Consider the following 12,754-nt stretch of genomic DNA (forward strand, 5'->3'; position numbering starts at 1 on the left):
GAAGTCGTCTTGGGCTTTGGGAAAAAGTGATGGACATTTTCCCACCATTTTCTGACACTTTATAGATCAAATGATTAATTGATTAATCGTTGTTTAATTTTTAATGTTGTTTTGTTGCTTAATCAATCATTAATCATAGCTATGTTGTTTTGTTATTTTTATTTTATTTACTGTGTTTATTATGTAGTTTTGTATGTTAACTGATAGGCTTATATTTGTCCAAATAGTTTTTATGATGAGCCCACCCACCTTTCAAAAAAGAATATCATTGTACAATTATAAGATAGGGAAGGTTTGTGCAAAAACATTGCCAAAAAATGTATTCCTTTTCAGTATATGATCTGTGGTAGGATTGTTATGTTTCGTTTTTGTTTTTTTCCCCCCACAGGTGTCAGTCTGTAATATATAAGTTTAATTGTGTGTTTTTAGTTTGGGAGGAAGGGGTTAGGCAGCAAAGATAATTGCTATATCAGGTTCAGTTTCCCCACACTTCAATTTCTAATTATCTTTCAGAGAGAAATTAGATATTTTGTGTTCACGTCACGTTTTTATTTCACGGAGGGATTTTGAGTAATTTTGAACAGGCAACATTTGCGGTAACCTACTTTGACTGACAGGACCCACCCACTCCCAGCGGATCATGAATGCAGGAAGCTCCGGAGCCGGCTCCGGTGAGAATATATCATTCATTTTTTATGTGATGAAACCACAACCGACTGTATGCACTGCTGGTTATTAGTGTTATTTTAGATTCTGCATCTTTAGCGCACTGTGAGTAAGTCGAAACATGTAAAATTAAGTCGTTTTAATGCTAGTTCACTGAGCTAGCTACTGTAGCATCAGCTCGCCGTCAGTTAACAGACTGATGACGGGTTCCGGATGTAACTGTAACATATATTACAGTAGTTTAGACCACTAATAATGTAATGTATAATACGGTTTTTACAGATTAGCAGTAAGATTATGCTTATAATTGTCTTTAATACAGTCCGGATGTCCAAACTGAGCGCTCATTGGTCGGAGGATCCACGCTGAACTTTCCTATTGGACAGAAATCACAGAGCTTTTTGTTTACTAGTGAAATCCTGTAACTATCTATAATATGGTGATAAAGGATGGGATCACTGTTTTTCAAGTCTGTCTTCAAACAACAGTCTGGTGTCCACAAGAACATGAAAATAGTTGTCTTCTTGCAGTAATCATTCCTCCTTTTCACATTAGAAGATCCCTTCATAATGCACTTTCATTGTAAGTGATGGGGGACAAAATCCACAACAAAGCTTCATCTGAGCAAAAATGTATTTAAAAGTTTATCTGAAGCTAATTTGAAGCTTCAGCCATCCAAATGAGTCAAATCAAGTAGATAACTTTCAACGTTACAGTCTTTTTTGTGCAAAAGTTCCCCGTTTTGTTACTGTTTTTCCACTGCAGCTCAACAGGGAAACACAAAGTTGGGGATTTTATGCTAGAAAGACTGTAAATGTGGCAGATATCCACTTGATATGACAGACTGCTGAAGCCTCATATAAGCTTCAGACCTGTCCTTACCTCTAAGGACAGGTCTCTAAGGACTTACCTCTTTATTATTCTGGCTCTCTTTCTCTCTGAACTCACTCACACTCAGTTTAAACGAAAACCATAAGGGTCTTCAAACATGATTTAGACACAGGGCCAGTGGTGGAAGAAGTACTCAGATCCTTTACTTAAGTAAAAGTACCGATACAGCAATGTAAAAATACTTCACTACAAGTAAAAATCCTGCATTTAAAATTCTACTTAAGTAAAAGTACTTAAAGTGAAGTAAAAGTACTAATTTTGCAGGAAAACGGGCTGATTACACAACAAAGTGCATAGTTAATATTGATGAGTCAATGCAGAAGCAGCATTTTATTGTTGGAGCTAGTTTGAACTGCTTTGTGAGGGTCATGAGATAAATCTGAGGGGTCTTGAGAGGACAGATTTGGAAGGAAAGAAGAAAAAACAAAGAACTCATCTTTAATCTTTGCATGTTTGTGAAATATTGGAGAGTTTAATATTGGGGATGGCATTATGAAATAATTCAGAACCTGCCTTTGTTGATATCGTGCTTAGGTGGTGTTAAATTCCTAACAAATTTGTAATTAATCAAATTACCAAAATCTGTACACACACACACACATAGTCAACATGGGAATCTGTGGCCCTGAGGCTAAGCAGCGGCAGTCTAGTCTTGTCTAGATTCAGCTAAGATGGATTGCGCTTCATACCTTGCATCATAAAAGATTTCAAAAGTCTCTCCTGTGATCAGATGCAAAGGTTGGCCCAGACCTAACACTTCAAAAATGAATTTACACTAAAATAAAGTGCAACAATGTCCAAGAACTTGAAATATGAATTTAGGGCTGCAGCTAACGATTATTTTTATTATTGATCAATCTGCCAGTTATTTTCATGATTAATTGATTACACATAAAATGATGATTATATAACTGATCATATAGGCCTAACTCCTTGAATGTACAAAGCAAAAACTTTCTCATTTTGTTCATTTTTACCGACCACCTGCCTAGAATTGTTAATTATGACTACAGAAATGTGTTGAATGATAATATTCAGTATGCTAAAAAAAAAAGTGAATAATGATCTCTCACTGGGGTTCACACTTACTTGCGGATTGGCTTATTGGATCCATGTATTCCCTCAGCTTTGGATGTATTCACACCTGTATTTTAAGATGTGTCACCCATGATGCAAACTGAGATTGCACTCTCCTTTCTGTCTTTGTAACACACTTTCCTTCTCTGATTTTTTTTTTTTGTCATACCCACAATTATTATTCATCTCATTTGCACATAATTTTACTTTCGATCTGTCTATCAGGTGTAGGCTTGAGGATGTGGCTTCTATGGGTCCTGCTGCTGTCGCTGCTCTCTACAGTGTCGGGGGGTGCGGACTCCAAAGCCGTCACTACCACACTCACAACCAAATGGACTGACACTCCTCTGCTGCTCGAGGCCAGGTACAACACAGCTCCGAACAGTTGCAGCCTTTTGGCCGCGTTACATAAGACATTACATTTCGGTAGCAGATAACAGGTAAATCAGTGTCCTGAAGGCTGGTTGGGTCATTACTGAGACTGTCCTCTAAGTGAGTTTAAACTTCTGTCTGTCCTTGAGCAAGACACTGAATACATAAAGGCTTCAAATGCTGTACTGTCGACCCTGAGCTCTGACTTTTCTACAGAAATTCTCTTTTTTTTTTCAAGTTTATTAATTATTCAACAGCCTTTTAACTGTTATGTAATAAGGATTTAAGCATTTACACTTTGAGTTGACATAGTCTTTCTCTTCTGTCCTTCTCTACCATTGCCACCTTCATCATCTCCTTCCTCAGTGAGTTCCTGGCAGAGGAGAGCCAGGAGAAGTTCTGGGACTTTGTGGAGGCCAATCAGAACATAGAAGGAGAGCATGATGGTAGGGTGAAGCTTCTGCAGCCAGCAGCAGTAGACCAGTTTTCACTTTTAGTCTCTGTGCTATGAGCAACTGAATTTATGATGTGCATGCAAGCCTCTTGGCAGCATTTGCAGTGTCAGTGTTTTGTCCAAACACTTATGCAAGCAGCAACATGATAGAATAGAGCTGCAAACTGTATTTTTTTTGTTCTGTTCATGTGCCTGTGTTAAAGCAGTTAAAGCATAACTCCTGTGACAGAGTTAAAGAAGCAGTTTTTAACAGCTAAATAGAGAGAAAACATGTTAAAGAACTTTTCTTATGTCTGTGTTTGCTTCTTGACTTGTGCAGACACAGATCAGGCCTACTATGACCTGATCGTGAAGAAAGCCGGTGCCTTGCTCAGCTCCGTCCAGGTGAACATGCTGAAGTTCGCCCTCTCCCTGAGAGCCTACTCTGCGACAGTACACTCCTTCCAACAGGTACCAGTGTAGATGACATGAGTTTGTGTGTGTGTGTGTGTATGTGGGTTAGGGGGGCTCATATTCCTCTGTATGTGTTTTTGTGTGTGACGATCCTGTTGTTCTTCATCTTTTTAGATAGCGTCCAATGAGCCTCCTCCCTCTGGCTGCTCAGCCTTTGTTAGCGTCCATGGAGAGAAGACGTGTGATACAGAAAGTTTAGCAGCACTGCTGAAAACAGCACCGCAGAGGTAACTAAAGAGAGAAAGAAGTGAGACAGGATGACAATATGAATCATTAGACTAATTAGAGTAAAGACTGGTCCTCATGATTGACTTGTCTCTCTCTTTCAGGCCGAAGCCATACCTTTTCAAAGGTGATCACAAATACCCAGGATCAAATCCAGACGCTCCTGTTGTCATTCTGTACGGCGAGTTAGGAAAACCAGATTTCCAGAGGCTTCACCAAGTCATATTACCCAAAGTCAACGAAGGCCTGGTGACTTACGTGCTCCGTCATTACCTGGCTGTAGGTGTTTCTCACATTCCCAAGAATAAGATTAACTGTATGTATGAATGATGAATACAAAAACAGTTCACAGTTCAGAATGAGTCACAGTTTTACTAGATAGTAGGTATAATGTAGACTATACATATCATATTTACAGTATATTTACGATATATATTGAATAGTTAGGTTCACTTTTGCCTGAGCTTACAGCTATGTCTCATGATCTTCATCAGAGGATGGAGTTTGCTCACATATTGAATATATAATACATTGATACACATGCATGCAAGTGGTAAATGTATTAAAATTGATTAATTTGTCAATTAAGTTAGTTTCTCTTAAAAAGCCAAAAAAAAAGTGAACACTGTCCTCTCCCTCCACAACTGCTATCATAGTGGCCCTTAAGTAGAGATTGTTAACTCCTATGTGTGAATATATTGTATGTAGCTGTTAGTGAACACAAGGTAAGATGATGATTTAAAAGCACTTGTGTTTTCACATATCCTTATCTTTTAAAAAAAAAAAACTCTGCAGTTTAATTGAGCTTCTCATTTACACCTGGGATGAAAAGTGCTCCTCCAATTTACCATGTCAAGTTGAGGTCGAATTGCTTCTTCCCTCACATGCAAATATAGCTGATAAGTTTTCCCTGTAATTATGCTAAATTATTCTCACCATCTGTCTTGTTAGGCAGGAAGTCCTGCACACTGAAGAGGTTGTAACTTTTTTTTTTTTACTTCAAAGCTCAGAGGCCAATCAGAGGACAGTTAATGTCTCCGGCACTTAGCAAGCAACAGCTGGTTGTCTGTACTTGGAAGCTGTCAAGAAAAAAAAAGTCAGCATGAACGTGTTTATCGTTTTTTATGCTGCAAGAGTGATTGTGTTTACTCAACAGAGATGAAGAAAAAGAAGTTAACAGGCTTTTACAACTACAGAAGCCACTTGGGCAACATTTTTTCAGTGTACTTAGTTGTGTATGGATTGGAAGCAATGTGAAATTTGCAATCAGTGCAGCTGCAACGAAATGACTGTCTTAACTGCTACTGCCAGTTCCTCGTTGAATGCATTTAGGCCCTCGCTGAAGACATCCTCAAGTGGCATGTCAAGACTCATCAAGAGATCCGACACATTCGTGATAGGGACCACTAACTTCTGCCCATCACCTTTTTTATAATGCCTCCCCCAATCCCCCCCCCCCCTCCAGAATCCAAGCGGAAAGAAAGTCCATCTGTCTGGGTACGGAGTGGAGCTGGCCATCAAAAGCCAGGAGTACAAGGCAAAGGATGACACACAAGTCCAAGGTGCACACACAGGAATACACACTGTCGATACACGCATGGCGTAATCCCAGAGGAGTCCTGATGTGAATAACGAGGTAATTGATTGTGGTTTCAGGGGCGGAGGTGAACGCTACAGTGATCGGAGAGAATGATCCAGTGGACGAGGTCCAGGGATTCCTTTTTGGCAAACTGAAGTGAGTGACTCTGTGTCAGCCCATGATAAAAATTCAGAGCTTGGATTACCTCCAGGTACTGCACCACGCTCACACGAGCCAAGTGTTTTTTCCTCTGCAGTTTCCTCCCTCAAAGCACCGACCATAAACCTCTCTGATAAACTAACCTGAAAATAGATTCATCTGTGAATCTGACTTCTATCTCTGTATTAGAAATTTAGGCATTTAGCAGATGCACTTACTCTTTGTTTTGTCTGTCTTTCTCTCTCCAGGACCCTCTACCCAGAGGTGAAAGAGCAGTTAAAAGAGTTGAGGAAGCATTTAGTAGAAAGCACCAATGAAATGGCGCCTCTTAAAGTCTGGCAAATGCAAGGTGGGTCTCTTCCCAAATTATATTCTCCTCTTTCAGCAGTTAGCAAATTTTCTTTTCATTTTTCTGCTTCCTACTGTAGCATGATTGGATTTGTTGATAGCATGTGTTTCTGCCCGTTGGCTACATCACTTCTAAATTATTGTACTTAACAGTCTGTTGACAGTCGAGTGGAACACATATGTAATACCGACAGAGCCAACACAATGACAGAGCCAACAAAAATAAACTATGACCATGCACCAAAGCTAAACACTTCCTCGGCTCGCAGTTAACAACTGCAGGCATTATTTCTGTCACTTCAAGTTTGAGGGAATCGATTTTACGATCCTGTAAATATACCCTCAGGATTTGCTCGGAGGTCTGCATCCATTAGTTTCATAACTACAGCTGACAAATGATAATTGTCTAATGGCAGAAATCCCAGATCTTCATCCCCATCAAAGTATAATCAATTGTTTCGTGACCCAAAGTGGCCCATCTGTACTGTACAATTTTATAAACATCTGGTTATATGTTTTGGAAGGTCCTCTAAGGTCCTCTGATCAGGGTTTGCTGGTTGCTCCTCGATCTAGGCTTAAAACTTAAGGAGGTCTGTGGACTCTGTGGACACCTTTTTAAAAAGAAGCTCAAAACCCATTTGTTTAGACCTGTCTTTGTTTAATTTTTCTATTTAATATTGTTTTTTATTGTGATTTATGTCTGTATGTATGCTTTATTTCTTCTCTGAAGCACTCTGTGACGTCTCTGCTCTCGAAAGATGTTATATATATAAAGTTACTTAGTTAGAGATACCTTTCTTAAAACCCTTGAAACCTAACTCAATATAAACATTGCTGCCAAATATCCACACATCCACTTTATTTTAAAGTTGGCTCCACCTTGACAATCTACAACAATAAAAGTGTACATACATTTCAATGTAACAGTATTAATAATCCAGTTATATACAATGTGACACTCATTGGGCCCGTTGCTCTGCAGGAGTATTTTTGCTTTTAATATTTTAAGAACATTTAGCTGATATTACTTCTGTGTGTGTGCAGAGCTTTTATAACCTGAGGCGTCAGATGGTTTGTTACACAGAACCATCTGAGAAGTCGTCCTTGGAAACTGTTTTAGAAAAGGGCAGGCGCTCCCAGAAAATACTTGGCAAGTGATTGGATTAACCATCTGTCTATCTCCGTTTTACCTTGCGAGGCAGCTGGATTCGTGAGATCACGAGATTACACGAGAATCCTCATAGGATGCCGATTGGTCCGCTTCAGCCTGCTCTGAATGTTTCATTTGCAAAGTTACCTCTACTTCCTCCTCGTGATGACGTCACGGCCGTCTTTTCCGTAGCCTTTGTTGCTAAGGTTGTTGCTGTTTTCCACTTGAATAATTTGGATCGGATTTGGGCTCGAACATGTACGGATATATTTGAGAAGTTTCTATTTCAAGTAAAGAACAAGAAAAAGAAGTGAAATGTTTGTTTGTTACTGTTTGTTTACATAGCCTCCAGATATGGCAGAGGGGCAGCTTCAGGAAGCTGACCAATCAGAACAGAGCAGGCTAATCGGGAGGGGGGCCTTAAAGAGACAGGAGCTAAAACGGCCTGTTTCAGACAGAGGCTGCTTAAAGAGCTAGTATAAGATAAATAAGGAATTATTTGAACTGTAACTGCAAAGATATACCAGTAAAGCCCCAGATTATGAATATAGACCTGGGAATGTGCATGATACATCCTCTTTAAAGCTATTTAAAGGAAAAGGGGGAAAACTGTAAAAAGGGTTATTAACTGACCAGGAAACTAAACTAAAAAGACCAAAAGCGTGATCTTATTGATGGAGATCTAAAGGCAAAATTTTAAATTCCCTCTGATATAAATGTAACTTGGGCTGATGAAAACTGCACTGCAAGACTTAACTGTATGTTTTCGATTTCCCTTTTATTATAAACATTTGCATCACACTGATAGCATTGAAAGTTAACTCATTTCAATGAGACAATTTGCATCCCTATCGCAAACTTACTGTTGTTGCCATCGTTTCATTCATCTCATTTATTCTACGTATGCATTGATCATAAATAAATAAAAGGGAATTACTATTGGTTTCCGTTGCTTTAACAGTGAGATCATTCCACCAGTGAATCAGACCTGCAGCTGAAAATGTATCTGTCTACTTCTGTAATCAATGACTTTGGTCTATCAGTATTCTCTTGATACATTTGAGCCATAATAACATTGTGAAGCTATGAGAGCATTGTCTGCTGCAACATAAAAAGCACTATTGATTAGGATTACATCATCTATTGAGTTACGAACTTGAACACTCTTTCGCAGACGTAATTGCATGCGCTTTTGGATTTTGTCCACCTATTCTTTGTAACTTTTCCTGATTTATATGGGTTTTTATTAAACACTTGGATTAAAGAGTGTTATTTCTGTCATTAGGTGTGATCAGGATGCGAGCATGAGGCTGCTTTGATTGTGGTGAATAAAGGATGTGAGGGAATGTGAGAGTCGCTTGAGCTCGACACTCAGACTGTCATTTGGGCGTCTGTCTTTATCTTCTACCCCAGTGGGGCTCATTAGCTCAGCCTGTTTACAAAGAGAGGGAGACCTCCGGGGGCTAATAATCACACAGGCTACAACACCATTACAGAGATGCTCACTGCACTGAAATAATCCTTGCTACACTCTTCTTCTCCTTGCATGCTAAAGCTTTAGATGCCCTTGCATCGTCTCTACACATCTCTACATACACATATGCTTGTTTTTCCTCTACCTGTGTGTAGACATAATGCATAATAGAAGCTGTGTTAGCTTTCAATGCTTATAAATAGTACTAATTAATGCCTTAAAACAAGCATTATGACATGAAATTATTTGCTAATTAATACATCAATTATCTGAAAGGAAAGGTTTGATATTTTGGGAAATATGCTTTCCTGCTGAGAGTTAGATGAGGAGATTGATACCACACTCTCATGTACGTGCAATAAATATCAAGTTACAGCCAGCAGCTGGCTCAGTTAGCTTAGCTCAAAGACTGGAAACAGCTAACCTCTGTCTAGAGGTAACACCACCTACCAGCACTGCTAAAGCTCACTTATTAACACATTGTATCTTGTTTGTTTAATCTGTAGAAACACATGAAGCGGCTTTAATCAATATTTTTTAATATAACAATGCTCTCATGGTGACAGACCCTCAGAGACATCACCTGACTCTGCAGCTCATCTCGGCTTTACAAGCTTTAGCTTTATATTGCTCATTGTTTAGCTGCCGGGCTGCAACTTTACTGCTTTGGTTCACTCAGTGCTCTCACAGCATTGTCTTCAGCCACAGCAGAGAGCTCTTTCCACAGAAAAAGCTCACTGTACACTACCTGCTAAGCACCAAACGGCAAACAGACACAGTTAGTGTCTAGCTGGTGAACATAGTGGAGTATTTAGCAGCTAAAGAGCCAGATATTTCCCTCAGGAGTTGGTAGAAAGAAAAAATAGAGCTAAAAGAGAGTAAATATTGGACTTACAGTGGATAGAAACAAGACTCCAAATGAATGATAATGTTGCCCCTTAACTGCTGGATGTGTACATAAGTAACTGTCTGCTAACAAGTTCAGCATATCAACTTTAAAGGTAAGGCTATGACAGTATTGTGTTCATAACTTGTTTCTGCTGCCCCCAAGTGGCCAAAAAAATCAGTTAATGGAGGTTTAAAGGACCAGTGTGTAGAATTCAGAGGCATCTAATGGAACAAACTTGGCAGAAATGGAATATAATATTCATAAGTGTGTTTTAATTGGTGTATAATCCCATGAAAATAAGAATTGTGCTTTCATTACCTTAGAATGAGCCCTTTATATATACATAGGTAGCAGGTCCTCTTCCACAGAGTTTCGCGGCCACTGTAGGTTCTCCTACACACTTGGAAGAGGAGTGGGAGGAGAGTAATATTCAGTTGGTTGCAATCTGCAACCTCACAGCTAGAAGACACTAAATCTTACACACTGGTCTTTTTAAGTGTAAAAACAACAAATTGCCGTTTTATGGGGAATATGTGTGGCGCTAGTTCTTACTAAGCTAAGTTAGCTGGTTGCTGTTATGAGAGAGGTATCAATCTTTTCATCCCCTCTCAGCAAGAGGAATTTGATATCTTCAATATGATCATTACTGAAGGAACAAAGGACTTTATATTCCAGGAAGTTGCACCTTTTAGCCCTCATTCATGTTGAGTTCATACACAGCACACTCTGGCAATGTTTCATACCTTTCGTAATTTGTATTTTATTGAAACTTTCTCTCTTTGTGTTTCTCTTTCTCTGTACCCTCTTGTGTTTCCTGTTGCCCTCTTCTCATGTTGTCCACCATCTCTTTCCCATTTGTTTGCCTACCTAATCACCAACCTCTTCTGTTATAGATCTCAGTTTCCAGACAGCCGCTCGCATCCTCGCTGCTCCTGCAGTTGATGCCCTCAACGTTATGAAAGACCTCAGTCAGAACTTTCCCACCAAAGCCAGGTATAGAACGAAACACACACACAAACACACACACACACCTAAAGTAGCCACAATACGTAAGACGTTTACACTAGATATTGACTAGTCTGCAGTTTTACAGTCCAGTTTTCCCTTTTTCTCTCATAGATCCATCACAAAAACAGTGGTCAACTCCGAAATCCAAAAAGAGATCGCAGAGAACCAGAAGGTACGAGTTTGTTTGTCCGTTCATCTATTATTTATTCATCTTGTCCGTCTCGGCTCTTTCCAGCTTCTCTGCCTTCTTTGTGGCCCATCTGTTTGTTTAAACACCGTTCACAGATATATTGTTTAATTTTTAAAAAAGTAATTTCCTAAAACAGCTGGGCACTGTTTTTTTTATCAAACATTACTTAAACCAGAGTAAATAGTGCATTTATACACATTTTGCCCGCTAGTGGGTATTTAAAGCACCATGACAGTGTCTGTGGGATTGACTCAAAATATTTTCCAGTGCTCCAATGTTCATTGTAATGAATACATTTTCTGGACAACAGTGGAGCTCTACAGCACAGAGGAAAGACATATTTCAGGCTTTAACGCACAGATGATATCAATAAGTAGAATCAATTCAGTGTTGGTTTTGTTCTTTTTTTGGGATTTATTGACAATGACAAAAAAAAGTATAATATTGCCGACCTTATCCTTTAAGGCCTAATCACTAGAGCCTGACTGATAGATTTGTTCGTTGATGATATCGGGCACCAGTTGGCTTAACAAAGAAATATTGTGTTTGTGTTAATGTTGGTAGATATACAGAAAGAAACTGCAGTACACAAATGCATTTTTATGTAAATTTGATCATTTTTCATATTCAGTATATTATTGTTTTTTATCTATTGTTACTGGTTATAATTAAATTTCCAGTAAGGTTTATTGTTCAGATTGATTTATCCTTATTTTCTGTTACTGCTGTTTTATATTAAAGTATTTTTTCAGGGCATTTTCTACATATTATATAGTGACAGCTGACAGGAAATGAGGAGAGAGAGGTGGGGTGATGACATGTGACGAATGTCCCTGGCCAGACTCAAACTGGGGGACATTTTGAATACATGGTTAAATCCCCAAACCACCAGGAAGTCCTATTACTGTCATATTTGATATTAAAGATTTATTTACAATATCAAAATATCATGTTTCAGTGCAGAGATTTTTGTTCTGTCACTGTGTGTGTTAGTTTAAAAAAACAAATATCAACATGTATAATATTAGCAGATAATTATTTTGAAAATTAATTTTCTTCATATCTCACTATTGGTCTCAAAAATAGTAGTTGACAAGTTTTCTTCATCACTGCTGCTTGACTTCTTCATCCTCTTTCATTCCTCTGTCTTGCCGTTCTCCCTTCCTGCTGACTGTGTCGTGCTGTGGTCAGGGATAATTTAGGTTTAGCTGTTTGCCGATCTAATCCAATAAAGGAGGAAAATAAAGAGAAAGAGAAAGCATTATTGCATACAGCCACCACAACGCCGCAGCCTCTTAGCCGTCTTCAGGGAAATATCTCAAAATGAGAACTGCGCTTCCTGTTTTTCTTTTTGTTTCTCTCACCTTTTTATTATGTGATAAATTGTAAACAACATCTGATTTGAAAAGAATTCAGTTTCTGACAATGTGTTTGGCTTTGCCCTGCTAATGGAATAGGTAATCACCCCTTTTTCTTGTCAAATTTTTTTTTTTTGTTTGTTCCACTCCTCCTCCCTCACGCTCGCATTATCTTGGTGTGCAGACAGGAGTTTGGATGGGTGAAGGGGGCGAACGGCAAACGTCCTAATTACTGAATCAGTGATTCATTCGGCAGGCGCAGTGAGTCCTGCAGCGAGAAATGATTATTGATTGAAGTAGTTTGGACACATGAACTTGCACGCAGACATTCTCTCTCCCTCTCTCTCTCACACACACACTGTTTAAGTGGGATGAACAGTATTTGTGTTAATCATGTCTAGTTGTAATTGCAGTGTCTGGAGTATGATTAATCTGATGTCTTTGTCTTTCTGTAATGAGAT

The 12,754-nt window shown here is 38.9% G+C and overlaps 1 protein-coding gene across 1 annotated transcript in view; it reads left to right on the forward strand.

Annotated features, from left to right (window-relative positions):
• Positions 1-530: 530 nt before the first annotated feature.
• The window catches only part of uggt1 (UDP-glucose glycoprotein glucosyltransferase 1), a 33,219-nt gene continuing 20,995 nt past the window's right edge, over positions 531-12,754 (forward strand). Inside the window, exons 1-11 of the mRNA XM_067614485.1 lie at positions 531-671; positions 2,860-2,998; positions 3,373-3,452; positions 3,780-3,910; positions 4,028-4,140; positions 4,243-4,417; positions 5,604-5,700; positions 5,795-5,873; positions 6,125-6,225; positions 10,631-10,730; positions 10,857-10,917. Of these exons, the coding sequence (XP_067470586.1) occupies positions 641-671; positions 2,860-2,998; positions 3,373-3,452; positions 3,780-3,910; positions 4,028-4,140; positions 4,243-4,417; positions 5,604-5,700; positions 5,795-5,873; positions 6,125-6,225; positions 10,631-10,730; positions 10,857-10,917 (1,107 nt within the window). The 5' untranslated portion in view covers positions 531-640. The remainder of the gene's footprint in view (positions 672-2,859; positions 2,999-3,372; positions 3,453-3,779; positions 3,911-4,027; positions 4,141-4,242; positions 4,418-5,603; positions 5,701-5,794; positions 5,874-6,124; positions 6,226-10,630; positions 10,731-10,856; positions 10,918-12,754) is intronic.

This window comes from Thunnus thynnus, chromosome 16, assembly GCF_963924715.1.
Source record: "Thunnus thynnus chromosome 16, fThuThy2.1, whole genome shotgun sequence".
Lineage (NCBI taxonomy): Eukaryota > Metazoa > Chordata > Actinopteri > Scombriformes > Scombridae > Thunnus > Thunnus thynnus.